General features: G+C 40.7%; 2 protein-coding genes and 1 long non-coding RNA gene across 5 annotated transcripts; 2 read left to right on the forward strand and 1 right to left on the reverse strand.

Moving 5' to 3' along the window:
- The first annotated feature begins 139 nt into the window (after nucleotides 1-139).
- LOC134088102 (uncharacterized) lies at nucleotides 140-11,515 on the forward strand. Its single transcript, XM_062542031.1, has 7 exons — nucleotides 140-144; nucleotides 1,114-1,166; nucleotides 1,719-2,015; nucleotides 7,868-8,140; nucleotides 8,234-8,338; nucleotides 10,566-10,622; nucleotides 11,269-11,515. The coding sequence occupies exons 1-7, from the start codon at nucleotides 140-142 to the stop codon at nucleotides 11,451-11,453; spliced, it is 975 nt and encodes a 324-aa protein (XP_062398015.1). The 3' UTR covers nucleotides 11,454-11,515.
- A 1,652-nt stretch (nucleotides 11,516-13,167) lies between these two features.
- LOC134087807 (uncharacterized) lies at nucleotides 13,168-22,513 on the forward strand. 3 transcript variants are annotated; one of them, XM_062541563.1, is made up of 5 exons: nucleotides 13,168-13,285; nucleotides 13,659-13,955; nucleotides 18,155-18,427; nucleotides 18,522-18,623; nucleotides 20,731-22,513. In XM_062541563.1, the coding sequence occupies exons 1-5, from the start codon at nucleotides 13,225-13,227 to the stop codon at nucleotides 21,717-21,719; spliced, it is 1,722 nt and encodes a 573-aa protein (XP_062397547.1). In that variant the 5' UTR covers nucleotides 13,168-13,224; the 3' UTR covers nucleotides 21,720-22,513. The 3 variants fall into 3 exon arrangements, with proteins under 3 accessions (XP_062397547.1, XP_062397549.1, XP_062397548.1); XM_062541565.1 differs by having other exon boundaries at nucleotides 20,941-22,513; XM_062541564.1 differs by having other exon boundaries at nucleotides 18,155-18,400.
- On the reverse strand, nucleotides 16,470-19,647 carry LOC134087810 (uncharacterized). Its single transcript, XR_009939856.1, has 3 exons — nucleotides 19,607-19,647; nucleotides 17,807-17,878; nucleotides 16,470-16,615 (listed from the first exon to the last, which is right to left on the reverse strand). It is a non-coding gene; the product is annotated as an uncharacterized LOC134087810 (long non-coding RNA).
- Nucleotides 22,514-25,113: the final 2,600 nt, after the last annotated feature.

Consider the following 25,113-nt stretch of genomic DNA (forward strand, 5'->3'; position numbering starts at 1 on the left):
ATTTTCATGCCTGCCTTTTTGTCTGTCTGTTATGAACCCACTGAGCACCTTAACACATGCTTCAAAATGAAAATGACATTATCGTAAAATGTGAAAAGGGTCACATTCTTAATGCATACATTTTCATGTGTGTATAACGATGAGGTGATGTCACTGGCCAGTTTCTTTAATTTGTTTCAGTATAACTTCCTTCTTTTAACAAGTCGATTTTCTGTAATAGCCTAATTCTGTGTAAAGAATGTCTTTGTTATGAACCCATAACAATGTGTATTTGAACATTTATTCGCCTGAAATGAATTCTTAGATAGTTATGTAGTTGGGTAAAAGAGAAATGGGGGGATTTCTGGGTTATTTTGACTGACAGCCCTGTTACAAAAAAGCAGCTTCAGTACAAAGGCTGATTAGGCCACTGAGTTGTATAGGCTTATGTTATTCTACTCACAAGCTACCTACTCAAAGTCTGGTGGATGTGATGTGTGATGATCTTATACAAACAATATAATACAACTAAAGGGTGATTGCAAACTAGTGTTGTGTGAAGTGAAGCCATTATCAAACCTTCAGTCTGTTCTAAAGAAAATTATGCCATTGGGTGATGGTGATGGCAGAAGTTGCATTCTGGACCACATCACAGTAGGCCTATCAGTGCTTTTGGATTTGGGCCCAATAAGAATTCGCGCAGAGTGAAACGCGTCTTTTTGGACTTACGCGGATGGGAGAATAGAACACCGATGTCGAATTTGCAACACTATAGCAGTTGTGGCTGCTGGCCGTGGAACCTTTATGGAACCTCAAAACCTCTGGGGCGATTTTCATATGCCTAGCCTATAATAACATGAGCGAAGTTTGAATTGTGCTGGTAGCGCCGCCGATTTTAAAAGCTACTGGTCTGCAATCTTGACAGGCAGTGCTGGCGGTTTGATAACCACATTCAAACATAAATACAGTTATTCCAAATCTTTATTAGACTACTTTCATAATAACTATTATTGGACAACATTATAGGCCTATTGCATTCTTAATAATAATTAAAAAAAAACCTCGAGCCAACTTGATGCTTGTTGCTTTGGTGTTGCTTTGCTTATCAAAATCTTGGCGTTGCTTTATCTACAGCAACACCCTGGCGCCGCCCATGTTTGAGAGGCGGATAAACTGTCATTTCAGAGGTGGATAAACTGTCCCTACGTGAATACTCGCTGGTGCATAATATCAGCACACGCACAGCTAACAGAAGTAGCCTATCGCAGAGTACTTTTAATATGAAGCCTTCCAAAGGAATAGGGAATCTTGGGATGTTAGGAATTAAATTTCACTTTCATTCCTGGTCTAGCCTACAATGTGTCACTCAACGTCAAGGAAAATCATAAGTCGTTGTATTGATTGCGTAGGACTACAGTATTAGCCACGGTCACACGTACAGAAGTAGGGCTGAACGCTCATCGTCTTGTCGTCTCTGTGTTAACTATTTGTTGTACAGTCTCTGCTATAGTATAGCCTAGACTAATTTATGTAAGGGAAATTGTTTAGAACGCCAGTCATTATCGGGAAATAGGTCCCGACAGAGCGCACCGGACCCCGACGCTTCCAGTTCGCTCTGTCGGTACTCCCCTCCGATAATGACCAGCGCCCTATACATTATAGGCTACCTTACATGATGTGACCATTGATCTGGATTTGACTGATGATAACTTCGCTCTGCTTGTTCCTCTATTGCCCAGGTGTGACGTGGTCGAACGTGCTGTTCGCTCAGAAAAATGGGAACATAACTCTGAGGACGAGCATCACACAAGGGATTCAGGAAATCCTATGGAAGTTTCAGGGTAACAAAGTAGCCGACTGGGATGAACTTTCAGGTGTCACTGACTACTTGCAATTCAAAAGAAGAACATATCTTGTTAGAGAAACAGGCGATCTTACCATCTTCAGCCTGAAATCAGAAGACAGTGGGTTGTATGAAGGAGAACTTATTATAAATGGAAATATACACACTGTCAAACACGACTTAAGTATAATAGGTAAGCCATTAACTAAACATTTAATGGAATGAGTGTCTGCAAATGCGCATGTTAGGGTATAGACTGAGTACAAGTGGGATATGTGTAGGCCTACAGTTGAGACGCCTTAAATCTTGAGTGCGTTTGCGCAACACAAGTATGCTCTTTGAATAGAAGAATAGATATAGAATAGAATATATACTTTTTCGATCCCATGAGGGGAGTTCAGTTCTCTCCATTTAACCCCATGTAACCAAATTAGTGAACACACAGTGAGGTGAATCACATAATCAAGAGCAGTGAGCTGTCTGCACAACCAGCGGCGCTCGGAGAGCAGTGAGGGTTTAAGTGCCTTGCTCAAGGGCACTTCAGCCGTGGTGGACTGGTCGGGGATCGAACCGGCAACCCTCCTGGTTCAAATCCGAAGCCCTTACCAGTACACCACGGCTGTAATGTATTATTGTAAAAACGACACAGGTGTCTTCAATCCAAAAGTATCGGCAACTTTAACTACACCATGTGCCTACAATGAATGTGCTTGATGAGGTGTGTCGATTCATAGGCTAGCCTACTTTAAAAACTCTAGAAACTACTATATAGACTATAGACTATAAACTACTAGCCTATAGAAAAGCACTCTGTGAGCACAGGCCTCCGTGAAACCCTAACCGCCTCCTAGATCCAGACGGTGATACGGATATGTAATAATTTCTTCCTTGGGTAATTTCAGACTTTTCCTGAAAATGTAATCAAAATCCATCCTTAACTTTTGGAGTTATCTTGCAAAGAAACAGACAAAAAAACAAACAAACAAACAGACAGACAAACAAACAAAACAATCTTTTGGAAATTGGTCTTAATGCCTTAAATAAAAAAAGAGGAAATGTTCAGCCTTTAAGGACACCGATTTTGTTTGTGAATGAATAATGTATCGTAAATTAATAAAAGTTCTTCCTTAAAATACAGGGGTCGTAAGTATTGGCACCCTTATGTTAAATGCCCATAGAGACAGGCAGATTTTTAATTCTTATTATTTGCACTTTGTACACTTTATCAAGTCGTTGAGGCTAAACCCCGTGCTATCCTGTGATAGCACTTAGCTAGCCCAATGCATACATTAGGATCCAAACAGAGATGAAGTTAGAAGAGACCAAACATCTCCATGTTTTCCCTATTAAAATACAGTTACACGAGTAGTCACACGACCAAGTATGGTGAGACAAAATAAAACGTGGTGCATCTCTAAGCAGGTAAGAGGGATAACTATATTGTGTGGCGCAGTATCATCACTCTTGCACTTTCACTTGTCTTGTGCTGACATTGATTCTGCTATTTCAACCGTTTTGTCGAATCTATCGAGTATTCATTCTTTAAAAGATTAACAGAGAATAGTTTTGAAGACATTTATTGGTGGCAAGGATGTTTTTACTCTTCTTCTGACCCGGTTTGGCAAGAGCTTGAAGAAGCCTAGCACGTCATTCAAGATAACAGGCATCACATGCGAGGATGTTTTACAAGGACCCGCCTTCATAAATCTCCTATCGAGAAGTCCCAGATCCTTGTGTGAAGCAGACAGCGAACTACAGGATCTGGCGAAAGTCAGGTTAGAGTCTAAGGCTGCGTTTAGACTGCCAGTTTGAAGTGATCCAAATCCGATTTTTTGCTCGCATGTGGCACGTATCCGATCTGTGCCACGACAGTGTAAACAGAAGAAAAACACATGAATTCCGATCTCCTCAGATCGGATACAGGCCCCTTTCGTATGTGGTTTTAAATCAGATATGGATCGGATTTGTGTGAATGTGTCTACAGTCTAAACAGACAAATCGGATATTCCAGTGCAATGCGTCCCACACGTCATTAATCTGTGACAATTTTGCGCCTGGTGACGTTAGGTTACAATTCCAAGTGGGCGCGCTGGCGGAGCGTGTTAAAAGTTGCCCTATTGAGGTTACATGCTGCCACTCAGAAATGCCACCACTACAACATGCTTCCATTTAGACATGCCTCTATTTCGACATGCTGCTATTTCGACATGCTGCCAATCCGACACATTTTAGTACCCCCATTCCGACAGTTTACAAATCCTATTTTTTTTCCAAGTCAATTTAACGGACCCTATGAGCCCGACGGACGCAAAGTGCATCAAAAACCACACCCATTCTTCTCTGTTACATTGCTCCGCGATTATTAGTCACATCGAGATGAGACCTATATTGCATGAAAGGGCAGAACCGGGGCTTTCCAACGAGACTAGACACGTCTGTACGATCAAGTATGAAAATAAAATATAATCATGAATTTAAATCAAAGTAGCCTATATCATATTTACAGTCTATATTGCTCTGCGTTCACCCACGCAGCCACTGCTCTCGCTTGAATTACTCCGGGACCAGGCATCGTACAGACATGACACGCATATCAAATGAAAGAGGAGAAACAGAGCTTTCCATCGATACCAAACACATCGATCCTTTTGTGTTATACAAACAGACCAAGTGACAAACAAATAAGAATGTCATATAGTTTCGGCTACCATACTTTCGTTTGATTTACTCGTGAAACCGTGGTCAAAAATGTATGGCTTGCATGTCAGATAAAAGAGGAGAGCTAGAGCTATCCAGATACCACATACAACCTTCTAGGCCATAAAACAGACGAAGTGACAGCAAAATAATAACTTAATTTAACTCCACTCAGTCCGCGAATAATGACAACTTGCCATATACAGAACTGCTCTCCCCTCCCCGAATCGCGCACGCAAAAGACACATAACCATAAGAAGTCTTCACAATGACATTTTAAATGTGAATCTTTGTTATTTTACACAATTGGATATAGTTATGACATTAATAGCTATTAAGAGTGGTGGGACTTTTTCCCATAAGGAGACATGCCTCCACTACGACAATTGGACGTCAATGTCGGAGTGCTGGTATGTCGGAATGAACGGCGGATACCAGTCAAGAGCAAATGCAATTAAATGAAAATAAAAACATGACCTAGACCTGTGCGGGTCAGTGATGCGCAGGCTGATCCAAATCGAGCGGGCGACCGCGGTCACCCGCGGTCACCCGCGGTTATGGGTCAAGAAAATATATTTTTAATGATATTCGGGTCATGTTTGGTCATGTTTTCTCTGTCTATGATCTGCAGCTTTTTTCTCTAATTGCTGGCCTCCTCGACAGAAAATTCGGCTACTGAGCAGCGAAGTTGCCGATGCAATGCGTGCTTCTCAAGTCATTTGCAGCAAGATCGAATGGTATTATGGAAAGAAAAATAAACTAAACGTTTCCCAAATCAGGAAATACTTCTTAATTTAATGTCATCAATGCATAGCCTACAATATGAGCATGCAATGTGTGTCCTTGCACAACTTATAAAGTGGCTCGTTGGAAAGCCCCACGTCTGCTCTTTCGTGCAATAAAGGTTTCATCTCGCTGCAATTTAATCGCGGAGCAACGCACTCAATCGGGCTCTATGGGTTTTGGGTTTTGTTTTGGTCCATTGATGAAGACGTTAATAAAGAGTTTCTTAATAATATTATATGCCTGCATATCATGCTTGGGAGAGCTTCAAGGCATTCATGAGGAACGGCTGAAACAGAATTTGTATAGGAAAATCCTTAGGCTAATTGTTCAATGTTGAGTCAAATAGCCTAATTTTTGGATGAATGCTGACACGGAACAAAAAAAAGGTAGACTAAATTAGCCTGATAAACCAGCCTAAATGGATTGAATGTCTAATTTAGTCTGGCTCCGATGAATGGATACAACGGAACATTGTTGATGAGCACAACCCGTTGTCTTTCAAACCGTGTCTGTGCCTATAGGCCAACGCTCCCTCAAAACCCCGCCCCAGAGCCCTCTGCCCCGCCCGCATTGATTCAAAACACATCTCTGCGTTGTGATTGGTTTAGTTGCCATCTGCCAGATTCAGGGCAGTGTTTTCAAAATGTACAGTGGTCCGAGGCCAGACCCAAATGCAGGCAAAACATTTTGCCGTCCAGCAGTTGGCGCTGGTTTTCCAGGCTAAGACTAAATGCATGTTTCCCAAGTTCTGAGCAATGATAGGCTATATAGCCTAATTAGGCAATATATATTATTGTTTTACATGCATATGAGATACCAGTTTTGTGTAGCTCAATGACGCTACGACTAAGTTAGACTACTTTTACAATAAGCGGGTCGGGAAGCGGGTCGGGTCCAGTATTTCAATAATTATTTTTTGCAGTCCGAGTTGCGGTCGGGTTAGTTGTAAACGGCGGGGCGGGGTGGGTCGTTCAGACACGTACCCGCGCATCACTGGTGCGGGTTAGTTGCATAGACAGTAAAAGAGTTAGTTGTAACACCCGTCTCTGGCAAAATGAACTGATTTTATCGCGCATGTGCGAGCAATTATGATTTATGGATTATTTTTATGTGCCGCGATCACACCCAATGAAAGTTAACACAGCAACTTCAAATATCAGTGTTGGACCAATTGCTTCAGACATGTAAGAAATAAGCAGTTCATCAACTATATTAACAGGTTTTATCAAGTCGATATGACCAAAATAAGCCTATTTAAAGGATATTGTGAGCTAGCATAATACCGTATGGTTTGCAATGGCTAATCATACAACTATAGCTTAACATACATTTGGACCTTTTTTTGTTGATTATATATGAAAACAGATGTTTTTTGTTTAAGCCAGCAGTGTTTTGTGTTAAAATATTGGATTCACGATTTTTTAGCACTGTTACAACCATGATGCTATACTGTTACAACTGTAGCCTACCGCACTTTTTTATGGCTGCGTAGGTTGGAACAAAGGTAGGCTACATGTCAATGTTAAGTTAAGTTATTAACAAACTGCAACATATTTGTTACATTCTGTTTCAACTTTCATGGAGTAGAGATGTATGACTCTGTTCTGGTCAAGTTTCAGTGCTCTCAAGTCTATCGTCTTTGTGTAAAGCTAGTTTGAACTGAGAAAATAAAAAAGTGTTACGATTGTGCTGGTTCTCCCCTACAAGAAACTTTTAGCCCATGCGCATGCGGGCCATTTCAAGTGTCTGGCAAATGTAAACACACATGATCGGATTTGGGTCACTGGCGAAAGTAGATGTAAACATGCAATCAAAAAAATCGGATATGAGCACAAAATCGGAATTGAGCATATCCGATCTGCAGTCTAAACGCAGCCTAAGTGCTCCCAATATTATTTATTGTTTTGCGTTTTATTCTTTCATAAACCATTCAACATAGTCGGTAGCGTTTAATTTTCAAAGGCATACTTCTCCAAAGTCATACTTCTCCTGTTTTACTCACCAAAGGCAAAATCACACTAGTCACTATGGTCCGCCTCATGGCAGCCCCATCACTTAAGCAACATGGAAAAAAAAAACAAAGGATCAACCAGTCAAATGAGGCTAGTAGAGCTGTCATTAATGAGCCAACACTGTTAAGGGCAGTGTTAGATTCACAGTAAGCAGTGCTTTCCTTAGTAACCATTTCCAATTCAAAATTTCAGCAGCAACTTGAAATTAAATCTGATTGCATACCAACCTTAAAATAAGATAAGGGGAAGAGGCTTTGCCGTATGCAGGCTACATTGAGTGACCGGTTCTACAGAGAGACAAGGAGAGAGAGAGAAAGCTTGGGTCACTGTCACATTATTTTGTTATAGCCTACATTGCGTGCGTTGCGCTATAACACACACACACACACACACACACACACACGCACGCGCAAGTCTTGTCTCATTTGTCAAACATTTTCCAAATGCCCACCATTGATGATATGAAATTTGTTTGTCTAATGCCATCAAAAATGGTTGTGGTTGTGTTGTTTGTGCTCTTTAACAACAATTATGTTTGTTCTGTGTTCAGATCCTGGGTCGAAATCCAACATCATCTGCAAGACAATTGATGATGACAACGCAATTTTACTATGTCAGGCTGAAGGTCCTCATCTTAGTTACAGTTGGTCTGGTCCTGGCCTGAACACAGGTTTTAATGGCCAGATTGGACCAAATGTCTCCAGGGTGGAGAACGCAAACTCAGATTACTCCTGTGTGGTAAAGAACCCAGTCAGTGAGATGACTGTGTATTTCAAAGCTGCTGACTGTTTCACAAGTAAGGAAGAAAAGGAAAACAAATCTGGTAATTGACAAGCTATAACTTGTTATTGTATTACTAGTGTGACTTGCGTTACGAATACAAGTACATGTCTTAATGATGGATATTTTATTGTAGGGAAAACATTGGTCATCATTCTTCTTACCACTACCATACTTGCCCTCATCGTCCTTGGTCTTGCTATTGCGGTTTTCATTTATATGAAGAAAAGATCCTCAGAAGGTAAATTCTTTTGATATTATTCTGCATTATAGGAATTACATCAGTTGTAACCAACCATCATTCAGAAATGCAGATTCATAGCAATAAGAAATGCTTAGCAAGCCAAAGACGCATAAACATGTCTTGTGTATGCTTTCGTGACAGATGCAACATGCAAAGTTACAAAGGTGCTTTGCAATCTCTACAGTTCACCTAACAAAGATGGTAGTCTTTAAGGCAGTCATGTAGCCTCTCTTATCCCCGTGCTAGCCAATGAGTGGACTAGAATGGGGTTCGTAACATTTCTGGAATAATGTCTCTTCATAACTTTAAAGGCAAACAGTGTGGAGAATAGCCAACTGAATGTTTCTCACAAACAAGTATTTATTAAACACAGTATGGAATATATTGGTAAGCATATAAAGTTGCAAATAGCTAAGGAATATCTAGCATATTACTCTCCTACAGATAATATTATTCTTTTAAAATAAAGGCAACATTAAAAATGAAACTAAACTGACCGTTTTCAGTATGGTTTTACATGGCACTATATTCCATACAATATAGCCGAAATACACTCATAATTATTGCATTGAAAACCAATTAAACAAATAGTCCACAGTGTAATTAGGCTAAATCAGTGGCCATCTTTTCTACTATACATAAAATACCTCAGTGAGATGAGTTACTAAACTAATGGTTGGGTAAAAACTACTGCTGTCTCAAGCGATGGCAACTAGGTACACCTTACACAACAATTAGCAGGAGTTTAGATCACTTTTCCTCGATGTGAGAGCTAAGTAAACAATCTAAAAGAATAAAGAAGAACGTACTCGTAATGCCTGCTAAGCATTGACGCACAATAACTTGGACTGTGTGCCGTTGGCTTTAAAAAAAAAAAAAAAAAAATGTAATCAAACCACACAAAGCTTCTCTTCCCTTTCCTGTCCCTCCTCTCCCGACTTCCCCAACCAATAGGCTGGTGTGACACAAGAAATGCCCCACTAGTCAATAATCTAACTATTTTAGAATGATTTTTTAACATTGCACTTCTTGAATGCTTTTATCCTACTAGTCTAAAATCATTAGCCTGATGATGTCATACTCAATTCTTATCAGAATATGAGTCTGAAACTGCTCCATTCAGCTGCGATTATGGGGCGTGATTCAACCGATACAGGGCGGGGGGATAGCTCTACACTCATTGGATAGACCAAACCAAACAGAACAAGTTATTGGCTGTCAGTATCTGCGAAATCTAAGACAGAAATATGTAGCAAGGTAGGCTATGGAAAACATCCTCCTTAGTTTTTATAAAAAATTCCTTCAAACTGTGTGCAATGAACAGCTGGGGAAGTGTGTCGTTAACCCAACGAGCAAACAGACATTTTTAAACAAACGGGAACAACATCAACATGCTGTTTTAACTGGGTGAAAGTGAAACTGAAGTTTTCCCACATATCCTCGTTGGTCTAAGTGTTCAGAAATAGTTGTGCGAATCCGTGATAAAACCTCCGTTTCAATAGCTAAGATAAACGAAAGGCCAAACTGCATGAACAAATTATGCATTCATAGCCATAGCGTTTTAGTTGCAATCAAAATCAACCTAAGCCAACATGGTCTCACACCCAACTCGTTGAACGAGGACGCATGCAGCCGTGAACGTCACTGCTGTTCATCTGTCAATCATCAAGTAAAGCCCGCCCTGTGAAATGTGATTGGTCCGAGCAGATCTGTATCTCGAATAGTAGCAGCTGAACGGAGCAGTGCCAGACCGAAGTTCCCTGCAGAAAAAGAATGGAGGCGGGGCTAAACTTCGGTCTGGCATCCAGGCTATAAAATCATAGGAAAAGATAAACTTCAGTAACACCCGGGTTACACATATTGTAACAAACTAGTAATAATCTGGTACATACATAACACCTGCACAAGAGACTCATCATCTTGTTGTGTGTTTAACTTGAATCAAGAATGAAACGAAACAATTAAGCTAGACAAAAAAGACTGCTCAGTTTGTTTCCATGCACAATAATCTAAGATTATCTAAGCATTGTATTGTGTGTGTGCATGTGTTTGAATGTAAATTTGTGTGTGTGTGTGTGTGTGTGTGTGTGAGTGTGTGTGTGCGTGTGTGCGCGTGTGCGTGTGTGTGTGCGCGTGTGCGTGTGCGTGCACGCGCACCTGCATATTTGTGGTACATGTACAGTATCTAATAGCATAATTTGTTGTCCTTTGGAATCCAATCCAGGGAATGAACATGTTGCACATATGCAGGGAAAAGATGATCGAGAGGAGAATCCCGAAGGTGGGCTCTCAAAGTACAACACATTAAATAATGAAAACATAGATCAGTACGAATAGAATGAAGGGCAGCAATAAGGCTTTGTGTAATGATAATAATACAGTATGTACATTTGCAAATAAATAGACACTATGGTTGGGATAGAGTAATGCAATTGTCCGGAGGGGGAATGTGGCTGGGAATGTCCGGCTTCTTGTCGTCCCTGTCAAGGTTGCTATGGTCATGGACACCTCAACAGGCACAAGCAATATACAGTTGAAGGTGGAAATAGTGCAAGAGGTCTAGGATTGAATATAAATAGCGCAAGGCAGTTCAGTGCAATGATAATGCACTAATAACAATATTGACTGTACGCTTGAAGTGCACATGAGGTAGCCTAAATAAGCAGAACAGGTTGACTTTGTTGGGTGTAAGGGTGAGTGCTGAAAAAGGTTGAAATGGAACGAAAGGTTAACATCTCTTTGAAAAACTGATATATCAAAAAGAAGAGTTCAAGTGCAAGTCATTGTAATAGATGTAGATCAAAACAGCTAATATATTGAGGTTAAACATGCAATTTGTAGCATGTATAACTTAGAAAAATGTTTATGGAATTTTCCATGAGTGAAATATAACATTATATATTTGTTATATGATATATATGTTTCAGGGGGTCTCATGGTAACAACCCTCAGTCTAAACAGCTTGGAAAATATAGCGCCTACAAACAACGGGAGAGCTGGCGTCCTGACGTCTACATGGAGGCCTTACGGGCCACTGGATTCTCTGATGTCAGAATGGAAAACAGAACAGACAAGTTCTTCACCTTTCAAGTTGTGCTTGCCACTGCTTTGAAATAAAAATGGAAATATGGAAAAATGGAAATATTGAAATTGTATTTGCATTTTCATGCCTGCCTTTTTGTCTGTCTGTTATGAACCCACCTTAACACTGCTTCAAAATGAAAATGACATTATCGCAACATGTGAAAAGGGTCACATTCTTAATGCATACATTTTCATGTGTGTATTAAGATGAGATGATGTCACTGGCCAGTTTCTTTAATTTGTTTCAGTATGACTTCCTTCTTTTAACAAGTCGATTTTCTGTAATAGCCTAATTCTGTGTAAAGAATGTCTTTGTTATGAACCCATAAAAATGTTTATTTGAACATTTATTCGCCTGAAATGAATTCTTAGATAGTTATGTATAGTTGGGTAAAAGAGAAATGGGGGAATTTCTGAGCTGTCAGTTTTATTTTGACTGACAGCCCTGTTATTTTGTCAACAAAAAAGAACTGACAGCAGCTTCAGTAGAAAGGCTGAGTAGGCCACTGAGTTTTATAGGCTAATGTCATCCTACTCACAAGCTACCTACTCAAAGTCTGGTGGATGTGATGTGTGATGATCTTATAGGCCTACTATCACATCTGCAAACAGCTCAAATACTTGTGCAAATACAAACAATACAACTAAAGGGTGAATGCAAACTAGTGTTGTGTGAAGTGAAGCCATTATCAAATCTTCAGTCTGTTCAAAAGAAAATGGTGCCATTGGGTGATGGTGATTGCAGAAGTTGCATTCTGGACCACATCACAGTAGGCCTTAGCCTGACGAGCCAGACCCACATCAAGATGTAGGGTCTGGACACTCACCGTAGACAGGGCTCAATCGGAGAGGTGGGATAAACAGTTGTCTTTCAAATTCCCTCCCCGCAATAGGATAACGCTAAACGAATCATCTTCTTGTTTTCAAGTAGCAGGATGCGTAACCTTCCCTCTCCATGCAATAGGATAACGCTAAACGAATCATCTTCTTGTTTTCAAATAACAGGATGCGTTACCGTCGCAACTTCTGGTCGCATGTCAGTCACCATTATGTTAAGCTCTGTGATTGGGCCGCTGGTGCTGGGGGTTCTCAGCTTCCTGGCTCAATGGATCGTGCCTAGACTGCCCCGCCAGCCAAATTACATTTGCTGCCGCTAGGGGCGTCTAGATTTCCAGGCTAAGTAGGCCTAACAGTGCTTTTGGATTTGGACCCAATAAGGGAAGAATTCGCTCAGAGTGAAATGCGCGTACTTACGCGTCTTTTTGGACTTACGCGGATGGGATAATTCCCCTCTAAGCTGGGGTGTAGAGGTAAAACAAGAGGTGATACTGGGTAAACTGCATTCTTTGATCAAGGTAAGGTAGATTGCGCTATGCAGTAGGCTATCTGATTTTTAAAAAGGCATTGAGAACACGTTTGATGATGGTAGAGGTTATTGCCCAATGTTTATAACAATATCAATGGCATTAAATGATTCCTAGAGTATTGATGAGTGTACCTATTGTGAATGTGGATAATGCAATTTGATTTGTTAACGTTAAAAGTTGCAATTGGTGAATAAACTCTTTTGAGAGGCGGATAAACTCTATCTCTGTCATTTCAGAGGTGGATAAACTGCCCCTAAGTGATTACTCGCTGGTGCATAACATCAGCACCATAGACCTAAAAGAAAGATCAGCACACACACAGCTTACAAAAGTAGCATATCGCAGAGTACTTTTAATGTGAAGCCTTCCTGGAAGAGGAAATCTTGGGATGTTTGGAATTAAGTTTCACTTTCATTCCTGGTCTAGCCTACAATGTGTCACTTGACGTCAAGGAAAATCTGGGCTATATCTTTTTTGTTCTACACATGTTTAAGTGAGATGAGTACTCTTCTTTTCATTTATCATAGCCTACCCTAAAAAGTCGTATTGATTGCGTAGGACTATGTAGCCACGGTCAGAGAATCTGGGCTTGTAACGCCCATTGTCTCGTCGTCTGTGTGTTGACTATTTGTTATCCAGTCTCTGTTATAGTATCCTAGCCTAATTTATGTAGGCTAAGGGAAATTGTATAGAACGCCGGTCATTATCGGGAAATAGGTGCCGACAGAGCGCACCGGACCCTGACGCTTCCAGTTCGCTCTGTCGGTACCCCCGATAATGACCAACGCCCTATACATTATACCTTACATTACTTGACCACGGATCTGGATTTGACTGATGATAACTTCGCTCTGCTTGTTCCCCAGGTGTGACGTGGTCGAACGTGCTGTTCGCTCAGACAAATGGGAACATTACTCTGAAGACGAGCATCACACAAGGGATTCAGGAGATTCTGTGGAAGTTTCAGGGTAACAAAGTAGCCGACTGGGATGAACTGTCAGGTGTCACTGACTACTTGCAATTCAAAAGAAGAACATATCTTGTTAGAGAAACAGGCGATCTTACCATCTTCAGCCTGAAATCAGAAGACAGTGGGTCGTATGAAGGAGAACTTATTATAAATGGAAATATACACACTGTCAAACACGACTTAAGTATAATAGGTAAGCCACTAACTAAACATTTAATGGAATGAGTGTCTGCAAATGTGCATGTTAGGGTACAGACTGAGTACAAGTGGGGTATGTGTGTACAGTTGAGACGCCTTATATCTTGAGTGCGCAGCAAGCTCAAGTCAGCACATGTAGCCTACATTTCTGAGCAACACAAGCATGATCTTTGATCATGATTTGAACGACACAGGTGTCTCCAATCCAAAGATATCTGCAACTTTACACCATGTGCCTTCTACAATGAATGTGCTTGATGAGGTGTGTCGATTCATACTTTAAAAACTCAAAGTTGATTGATTACATTTTGAAACTAGAAAAGCACTCCGAGAGCACAGGCCTCCGCAAAACCCTAACCTTAACCGCCTCCTAGATCCAGACGATGATTGGGATCACTCCCAAAATGTAATCATTTCTTCCTTTGGTCATTTCAGACTTTTCCTGAAAATGTAATCAAAATCCATCCTTAACCTTTGGAGATATCTTGCGAAGAAACAGACAAACAAACAAACAAACAAACAAACAAACAGACAGACAAACAAACAACCCCGATGAAAACATAACCTCCTTGGCGGAGGTAACAGTTAGTTTAAATATGCATCATTACAAATGGTTGTCTCAGCTGTAGCAGGTCCACATCAGTACGGCTGAGACACAGTCAAGACAAAAATTCACCTCATGTTTATGAGGTAAATGTGGAAAATATAAACTATTTATGGTAATTATTGATAATATTTCAGTCTATAAGCTGAGGAAATGGCATGTGGAATGTCACATGAGCAAAACGTGTCTCAACTGTACTCAGTCTACCCAATAGCCTACAGTGATGGTCAAAAGTGATTGCACCCATGGTAAAGTTGACCAGAAATAGGAATATAAAATCATCTTTTAGAAATTGGTCTTAATGCCTTAAATTAAAAAAAGAGGAAATGTCCAGCCTTTAAGGACACCAATTTTGTTTGTGAATGAATAATGTATCGTAAATTAATAAAAGTTCTTCCTTAAAATACAGGGGTCGTAAGTATTGCCACCCCTATGTTAAATGCCCATAGAGACAGGCAGAGTTTTTATTCTTATTTTTTGCACTTTGTACACTTTGTACCCAAAAAGTAAGTCATTGAGGCTAAACCCCGTGCTATCCTGTACTACTGGATGCGCGGCCAGTAGTAGCCACAGTAAGCATTCTTCCCAATCCCTCTTTAGTTCAAGACAATAAGCACACAACAACGATTTCAATGTGGCATGGAAACGTTCTAGAACCCCCTGGCTCTGAGCATGATATGTGCTGCTTAGATTATGTTTTATTCACAGTTCTTTTAAAGGAACACTTCACCGTTTTTTCATATCAAACTACGTTATTCCCCTAATTAAGACTAGTTGATACATACCTCTCACGTTTCAATTCATGCACTCACTGGCTCTGGCGCACGGCGCAACTTTGATAACACTTAGCTAGCCCAATGCATTCATTAGGATTCAAACAGAGATGAAGTTAGAAGCGACCAAACACCTCCATGTTTTCCCTATTAAAATACAGTTACACGAGTAGTCACACGACCAAGTATGGTGAGACAAAATAACACATGGTGCATTTCTAAGCAGGTAAGAGGGATAACTATATTGTGTGGTGCAGTAATATCCTCACTCTTGCACTTTCAGTTTCACTTTGGAGTGTGGATATTACTGCGCAGAGTCTAATTGCTCCCAATATTATTCCGCCACACCATATAGTTACGCTTTTACCTGCTTATAAAATGTATTTTATAAACGGAGGGGGGGAAATATTCGGTTTTAAAAATACCCGGCTACGTGTGTACATAGCCTAACTGGTTACTTTTGCTATCTCAAAAAGGCAGCGCCACAAATGCCTCTTCTGAGCGACCAACTAGCACCGTTTGTAAAAGCAACATCTTATCTTCATCGCTCCAATTTTGATCAACAGCAACATTTCCAAACGGAGGGAAAAATATGTCTTGATCGCGCTCGTTGAACCTCTGAGCAGAATTTCCACTGGCTTTACCTTCAGCCACCAAACAAAGCCTGATCTGCTAAAGTATTATTTTGTTGTTGTTGCTCATAGGTCAACTCATTTCTTTTGGTAGAGGGACTTGGAACAGTTGGAAAGGTTGCTTACAGACAACACTTGATTTTCTTTTAAACGATCACAAATAAAATCTTCTTAGCTGATTATGGCAATGTCAGCTCAATTCCATAGTGATCTGCTACACTTACCAAATTATCTCTTGTTAGTGCTACTAACAAACTCTCCGATGGAGCAGCCTGAAAATCCTCAAGCACACTCATTGTAGTCTTACAAGTATTCAAACAACGATCAACAACACGTGCACAATCAAAACCAAATTCAATACATATAGGTCTTCAATTTGCTCTTAATCAGTCACATACAAACAAAGTTACGTGAAACAAAGTCTGCTATGTGAAAAATCAGTTCACATAGCAGAGCGAACCAATCCCCCCCCCCCCCAACTATACTAATCTATCTTCACACCTGAGTCCCAGAACCAGGATAATTTACTCACCTATATCGGCAGAGACGTACTGCCCTGACCAAAGTCAATTTAGCCAGTTCTCTACGGCGGTGTCCTGGCCCAGACTCCAGGACAACACATCCTAAATCCCAGCGTGGAAGGGCTCTAACACAGGGATAACAATAGCTCCTCAAGATTAGTCGTCCTGCTACAGCAATCACATCTTACAAAACAAACTGGCTGCACTAAATGCTCCTTTCTGTAAAGCAATGCTACCAAATTTACCTCAATTGAATTTCAGACTAAAAGATCAGCGCAGATCTCCCCGAAACGAAACACTCTGCAAAAATCCGGTTGGCCTCCGACTATGCCTACTGGTTTCATTCACAAAAATCCCCAATGACGTAGCTACTCTCCGTACTACGTTGCCATAGCCGACAGTGGGAATCAAAGTAGACTATTCATGATCAAATTTGGTCGGATCGAGCCCCCATATGTCACGACCACTTGACTCAAAGCAGAGCTGACATATAGGGAGACCACACTGAACGTATTGTTTAAAGTAAATTATGTTTATTAAGGATAGGAGGAATAGGAGGGACAACCGCGTCCAGCCTCTCGTTGTCAGGCCGGAGCAGCAATGAGAGAGAGAGTGAGCGGATAGGAAGGTCGTGATTTTAAGCAACCTCCCATCAGCGCACCAATTAGCCCGGCACGGCCTACCGTGACAGCTCCACCTATCTACAGCACAGAAGCAGCAGACAATGTAGGCCAGGGAGAGACGCACCTAGCATGGCATAGCCGGGTGTGACAGGTGCAAGATTTGTGTATATAAGAAAGGCCAAGATTTTGGGGTTCCTCCTCCCAAAACGCGTAACTCTCTCTATCACCTGTAAATGACAGATTTGAGGGAAGGGAAGAATTTGCGCAGAGTGAAATGCATTTAGTGACACGATTTTTTTTTACTTATGCATCCTTACGCATATGAGAGAATTCCTCCCAATGGGCATAACACTTAACTTTTGTTTTGCGTTTTATTCTTTCATAAACCATTCAACATTAGTCGGTAGCGTTTAATTTTCAAAGGCCTAGGGAAGTCATACTTCTCCCGTTTTACCCACCAAAGGCAAAATCACACTAGTCACTATGGTCCGCCTCATGGCAGCCCCATCACTTAAGCAACATGGGAAAAAAACAAATGATCAACCAGTCATATGAGGCTAGTCGAGCTGTCATTAATGAGCCAACATTGTTAAGGGCAGTATTAGGTTCACAGTTAGCAGTGCTTTCCTTAGTAACCATTTCCGCTTCAACATTTCAGCAGCAACTTGAAATTAAATCTGATTGCATACCAACCTCAAAATCAGATGAGGGGAAGAGGCTTTGCCATATGCCCTCGCCTATGCAGGCTCCATTGAGTGACCGGTTCTAAGGAGAGAGAGATAAAGCTTGGGTCACTGTCACATTATTTTGTTATAGCCTACATTGCGTGCGTTTGCGTTATAACACACACGCACGCACGCACGCACGCACACACACACACACACTTCATTTAGAAGTCTTGTCTCATTTGTCTAATTCAAACATTTTCCAAATGCCCACCATTGATGATGATATGAAATTTGTTTGTCTAATGCCTTCAAAAATGGTTGTGGTTGTGTTGTTTGTGCTCTTTAACAACAATTATGTTTGTTCTGTGTTCAGATCCTGGGTCGAAATCCAACATCATCTGCAAGATAATTGATGATGACAACGCAATTTTACTATGTCAGGCTGAAGGTCCTCATCTTAGTTACAGTTGGTCTGGTCCTGGCCTCAACACAGGTTTTAATGGCCAGATTGGACCAAATGTCTCCAGGGTGGAGAACGCAAACTCAGATTACTCCTGTGTGGTAAAGAACCCAGTCAGTGAGATGACTGTGCATTTCAAAGCTGCTGACTGTTTCACAAGTAAGGAAGAAAAGGAAAACCAATCTGGTAATTGACAATCTATAACTTGTTATTGTATTACTAGTGAGACTTGCGTTACGAATACAAGTACCATGTCTTAATGATGGATATTTTATTGTAGGAAAAACATTGGTCATTCTTCTTCCCATACTGGCCCTCATCGTCCTTGGTCTTGGTCTTGCTATAGCGGTTTTCATTTATATGAAGAAGAGATCCTCAAAAGGTAGATTATTTTGATGTTATTCTGCATTATAGGAATTACATCAGTTGTAACCAACCTTCATTCAGAAACGCAGATTCATAGCAATAAGAAATGCTTAGCAAGCCAAAGACGCATAAACATGTGCATGCTTTCGTGACCGTTGCAACTGCATAGTTACAAAGGTGCTTTGCCATCTCTACAGTTCACCTAACAAAGATGGTAGTCTTTAAGGCAGTCATGTAGCCTCTCTTATCCCCGAGCGCCGCTGGTTGGGCAGGCAGCTCACTGCTCTGGGTTGTGTTATTCACCTCACTGTGTGTTCACTGTGTGCTGTGTGTTCACTAATTCGGTTAAATTGGGTTAAATGCAGAGAACTGAATTTCCCTCACGGGATCAAAAAAGTATATATTCTATTCTATTTCTATTCTAAGTGGATTAGAATTGGGTTCGTAACATTTCTTGAATAATGTCTGGAATAATGTCTCTTCATAACTTTAAAGGCAAACAGTGTTGAGAATAGCAACTGAATGTTTCTCACAAACAAGTATTTATTAAACACAGTATGGAATATATTGGTAAGCATATAAAGTTGCAAATAGCTAAGGAGTGTCTAGCACATTACTGTCCTACAGATAATATTATTCTTTTAAAATAAAGGCAAATAAAACTGACTGTTTTCAGTATGGTTTTACATGGCACTATATTCCATACGATATAGCCGAAATACACTCATAATCATTGCATTGAAAACCAATTAAACAAATACATGTATAGTCCACAGTGTAATTAGGCTAAATGAGTGGCCATCTTTTCTACTATACATACAATAGCCTACCTCAGCGAGATGAGTTACTAAACTAATGTGGCAAAAACTACTGCTGTCTCGAGCGATGGCAACTAGGCTACACCTTACATGACAATTAGGAGGTTAGATCACTTTTCCTCAATGTGAGGGCTAAGCTTTGTCAAAAGTAAACAATGTAAAAGAATAAACAAGAACGTACCCGTAATGCCTCCTGCTAAGCATTGACGCACAATAACTTGGACTGTGTGCCGTTGGCTTAAAAAAAAGAGAAAAAAAAGTAATCAAACCACACAACGCTTCTCTTCCCTTTTGCCTTTCCTGTCCCTCCTCTCCCGACTTCCCCAACCAGTAGGCTGGTGTGACACATGAAATAACCCACTATCGAACTATTTTAGAATGATTTTTTAACATTGCACTTCTTGAATGCTTTTATCCTACTAGTCTAAAATCATAGGAAAAGATAAACTTCAGTAACACCCGGGTTACACATATTGTAACAAACTAGTAATAATCTGGTATAGGCTACATACATAACACCTGCACAAGAGACTCATCATCTTGTTGTGTGTTTAACTTGAAACAAGAATGAAACTAAACAATTAAGCTAGACAAAAAAGACTGCTCAGTTTGTTTCCATGCACAAACAATGTAGATTATCTAAGCATGGTATAGAGATCGCTAAGACATGTGACCAAAGTCATCAAAACACAAAGAATTATGGGTACGTTTGGCTCGCCTGATGCCAGCCCATGTAAACTAGTGGGTCTGGGTCTATGATCTGGCATGATAATAATGAAAACTAAGCGTGAAAAAATTGTGTGAAAAACAGTTATAATCTCGCGCTTCCTTAGTGCTGCTATCCAAGCCATTCCTCGCCTTTTTGTCACCTCTGAAACATGACGTATACTATTATTTTTCCACGCTGGAAAACTATAAAAGATAAGCTTCATGTTACTCTATTGAATTTTATAACACAGCAGGTAAACGGCATTTCGACAACTGCACTTCGTTGTTCCCGCACGTCAGTAAAACAACTTAATTTTGGGGCACCTATTCCCAAAATGCGTTGCGTTTTACGTCACGTTCTCAATCTCTATTGTGTGTGCATGTGTTTGAATGTAAATGTGTGTGTGTGTGTGTGTGTGTGTGTGTGTGTGTGTGTGTGTGTGTGTGTGTGTGTGTGTGTGTGTGTGTGTGTGTGTGTGTGTGTGTGTGCGCGCGTGCGCGTGTGTGTGTTTGTGTGCGTGCGCGCGCACCTGCATGTTTGTGGTACATGTACAGTATCTAATAGCATAATTTTTTGTCCTTTGGAATCCAATCCAGGGAATGAACATTTTGCACATATGCAGGGAAAAGATGATCGAGAGGAGAATGAGCAGAGAGAGACAGATAACTCTACACCACCTCACAAGTCTCCTCTGTTTCTTCCTCTGAAGCTTGTAGTTGATGAAGAAGCAAAGACAGAGTCTAACATTACATCTACTCCTCCTCAAATTAACCCACATTGTTTGCCTGTTCCTCCCAAACCACTAGTTCCTCCTCTACCCAGGCAGAATAACGCTGCACATTCAGAGGAATCGTGCAATGACATGGCTGGTGGTATTGATGGTGGAGAGACGACAGTGCAGACAGATACAGAGACAGATACAGAGACCACTCAACTTCTCAAGATTCCTCCATCTGTTCCTCCCAAGCCAGTCTCAGCAGGCACCCCTCTGAATAACGCCGCCATTTCAGAACAAAATGGTGAAGAGGGAGGGACAGAAGCAAAGATGGAGACTAGCTTTGCATCTCCTCCTCCTCAAGTTAATCCATCACATTGTCCAACTGTTGCTCCCAAACCACGAGTTCCTCCTCTACCCAAGCAGAATAACGCTGGACGTTCAGAGGAATCTTGCACTGACATGGCTGGTGGTGTTGATGGTGGAGAGACAACAGTGCAGACAGATACAGAGACCACTCAACTTCTCAAGATTCCTCCATCTGTTCCTCCCAAGCCAGTCTCAGCAGGCACCCCTCTGAATAATGCCGCCATTTCAGAACAAAATGGTGAAGAGGGAGGGACAGAAGCAAAGATGGAGACTAACTTTGCATCTCCTCCTCCTCAAGTTAATCCATCACATGGTCCAACTGTTGATCCCATGCCCTTTTCATCAAGCAGTAGTCCAAATGAAGAGGAAGGAATACAAGTAGAGAAGACACATATGACCACTCATGAGAAAACTCCACCTGTGCCTCCTCCCAAACCATCTCGGTTAGACAGCAGTCAGAATGCAGACAACAATCCAGCTGAGGACACCGATGAAACATAGCTAGATGTAGAAGAGGGAGGGACTGATCTGGTCCAGTGGATACTTTTGAACATTGGAAACCCATGTAATGGCATGGATTGAAAACAATTCTGGATGTGGGGAAGAGGGTTCTGTTACTTAGTGTGTTTTGTGTTTTTCTTTTAATCATTTAAGTAAAAGTGCCGTCCTTAATCCTGGAAAAAACAGCCAATGAAACACAGTCCTCACTTATGCATTATTGTAGGTGGGAATTATGTGCAGCACGACCCAAGGTACTCTGTGGAAGAGTAGTTATTGTTTCATTGTTTATATTGTTTATATTGGAATATGGAATATACTGTGTGATTCATGTTATGCACATGTCAGTCAGGAGGAAAAGCTTGGAGCTTTGTTGAGACTGCTTGTTCCTAAACACGGTTGCTCATTGCAAAACACTAAACACAGGAACACTCAGCTAGAGAACCTTGAGGAGCAATGTGCCAAGTTTGTCATGTCACCCTATAAGCTATTCATAACACTAAATATTGCATGTTGGTATTTAACTTCATGTAAAATGATGTATGGTGTGCAGTTTGTACAATAATAGATTATTCTGTGGGTTATTGTCACACCATTATAATATCTACTGTTACCATTAAGTTACTATATGAGTACCACTACTACCACGACCACTACTGTCATACCTTGACACTATACCAAGTGCATTGTAGGCTACAAGTTATTTTGAGTTATGATTTTACCTGTATTATGATCATTAAAAATAATGTAAAAGTAAATATGAGTGTTGAGTGTTTGTTTGTTTGTTTGTTACCTGCTTGTGTGTGTACTGTATGTATGGGTGTGTTTACATCTGTGCATGTAGCATGTAAAGGGTGCATCAAAAAATAAACATTTTGAATGTTGATATGGCTGGGTGCTAATAGTGTTCCAATATACTGTAGGTAGAAACAACACATGCAAAATATTTGTCCAGTACATGATGATTTAGGGGTGCCACCACACATCTTTTTTTGGTGGATAAAGTGGCTGTGGTGCTCAATGATTGCCATGGCGATCTGAGGTAAAAAAAAAATGCTATAGCTCATTATTATAGCTTATTATTACATTACTATACTATCATATCTTTAGTTGTGTCTTTGTACTTATTTATCAAAAGTCATTTAAGTCATATTTATAGGTATTTGGTGCTCATTACATCTAGCTAACGTGAACTAGCAACAGTTTGCTAACCACACCACCTCCATTGTGCACCCTACACTGGGACAGCAAGTTAACACCGATGCTCAGCAATGTGTGCCAGTTGGAGGAGCGTCCTACTGTACAATGGAAGTTGGAGATACAGAGAGGAAACTGCTTGATATCCTGTCGTATTAGAAGCAGACCAATGAGTCATGCCCAATGATCATGGCCCGGTTGACATGCAAGTTGCTGCAGGACTGGTGCTGCATTGATTGTCAACATGGCATTTGACACCACTGCATCAAACACCGGTCATCTCACTGCAGCCTGCATTGCCATACAGCTCTCACAGGGCCGGCACGACATGTGTCAGTATCACAAAGTAAATTAAACTTTATATCCCTGCTGGAAAAAAAAACAAAACGCCTGACCAGCATAAGATGGTTTGCTGGTTAACCAGCTTGTCAACCAGCTTGTTTGACCACCCTATGATGGTTGACCAGCTAGACAAGCAAAACTCTTGTGAAAACATACCTTCAGCTGGTTTACCCAGCTTATGATGGTACAGTAATTCAGGCAGCCTTGCTGAAAAAACACAGCAGTAGAAGTCAGCTTGCTGGTAGCTGGTTTTATCTGGTCTTTGCTGGTTTATTAACGGATTTTAGTCTTGGACCAAATACTTCTCTTGCCTACTTTCTATAATGCAGTCTGTTACGTTCACACATACATTTGATGGCTTAGGTGCCCACGTGCAGAATTGCTCCAGTGTCCAGTGTAATGGACATAATTTGTGTTTTACTTTTCAGGGGGAAAATACATCTGCCATATGGTTTTGAATTGGTAGTAGCACATTCTGTGTTCTGTCTGAGAAAGAAAGTGTATTACACTTAAATTACACTTATTGCTATACTTTACCTTCTCCCATGTGGCAAGGTGTCGAGACACAGAGAGAGAGAGAGAGAGAGAGAGAGAGAGAGAGAGAGAGAGAGAGAGAGAGAGAGAGAGAGAGAGAGAGAGAGAGAGAGCCACTCTAAATCAGGGGTTCCCAACCTTTTATGTCAGGTGACCCTATTTTGATGTCACAAAACATTGGCGACCCCAATCACTCATATCATTTCTGTTGCAACATCCAGTCAAGTGATACTTTGATTTCACCCAAATGTCCTAGCAAGCTAATTCCTTTGCCTATCTTTGCGTGTGATTGTTTTGCTACTTTGTTTGGAACGTTGATCAAGCATAATTGCATAAATCAAGCATCTAATGCAGGCTGTCTACGTACTGTTTATGTAGCCAGATTGTAATGAACGATCCGATTACATGGGTTTAAATTTTTTTGTTTGTTTGTTTAATGTATGTTTATTTTAACGTAATGTACTGGTCAATGGTAAGATATCTAGTATCTCAGATGACACCAATTAAATTTCAGGCATCCCCAAGGTTGGGAATTAATGCTCTCTAATTGAGTGAAAATGCTGGCCAGTAGGTGGTGCCTTGCCCAAAGCTGGTACACAATGTGCTGTTAACACAAGTCATCACAATAGGGCTAGTTTTCCATAGTGTTCATTTTATAGTCTAAGTTACATTTAAAGATGTGATCAGTTTTAATTCAGAAATGAAAAGGCTAAACCTTAGCAATGATTAGGCCTTCCAAGTTGTGTTAAAGATAGGCCTAATCATTTTAATGAGAAAGGGGCTTTTCACCAAATCTGACAAATTGAGGGATAATTAAGAATATGTAAGGAGGCATATGTCAGGCATTTCTGTTTTACTCTGATTCTAATGTCGCATAAAGCTATGCAAAGATTTAGCACCTAAGCAAAACAAGGACTCTCAAAAAAGGTACAGGCCTATCAAGTTGTCTTTTTACTTTAGGGTTGCAGAATGCATGCCAAGTTTCATGGAATTTCGTTCATGGGGGACCATACAATAAATGAATTTATGTGTACATTTAGTGACTGTAGGCTACACTATGCAGTATGCACATGCATACACACACATATAAAGATACATGCACACACATGCAAGCACATTCTCTGTGCACACACACACACACACACACAAACAAACAAGCAAAGACACATGCGCACACACACACACACACACACACACACATGCATACATACACAGGTATGCACTCACTCACTCACACACACACACACACACACACACACACACACACACACACACACACACACACACACACACACACACACACACACACACACACACACACACA

The sequence above is a fragment of the Sardina pilchardus genome, chromosome 7, assembly GCF_963854185.1.
Source record: "Sardina pilchardus chromosome 7, fSarPil1.1, whole genome shotgun sequence".
Taxonomy (NCBI): Eukaryota; Metazoa; Chordata; class Actinopteri; order Clupeiformes; family Clupeidae; genus Sardina; species Sardina pilchardus.

Excerpts from the sequence above, each read along its gene's own strand:
- LOC134088102 (XM_062542031.1), top strand. Across the intron at positions 2,016-7,867 it reads ACACGACTTAAGTATAATAG|ATCCTGGGTCGAAATCCAAC; the intron begins GTAAGCCATTAA and ends TTCTGTGTTCAG. Across the intron at positions 8,339-10,565 it reads GAAGAAAAGATCCTCAGAAG|GGAATGAACATGTTGCACAT; the intron begins GTAAATTCTTTT and ends AATCCAATCCAG.
- LOC134087807 (XM_062541563.1), top strand. The coding sequence starts at position 13,225 with ATGTGTCACTTGACGTCAAGGAAAATCTGGGCTATATCTTTTTTGTTC. Across the intron at positions 13,956-18,154 it reads ACACGACTTAAGTATAATAG|ATCCTGGGTCGAAATCCAAC; the intron begins GTAAGCCACTAA and ends TTCTGTGTTCAG. Across the intron at positions 18,624-20,730 it reads GAAGAAGAGATCCTCAAAAG|GGAATGAACATTTTGCACAT; the intron begins GTAGATTATTTT and ends AATCCAATCCAG.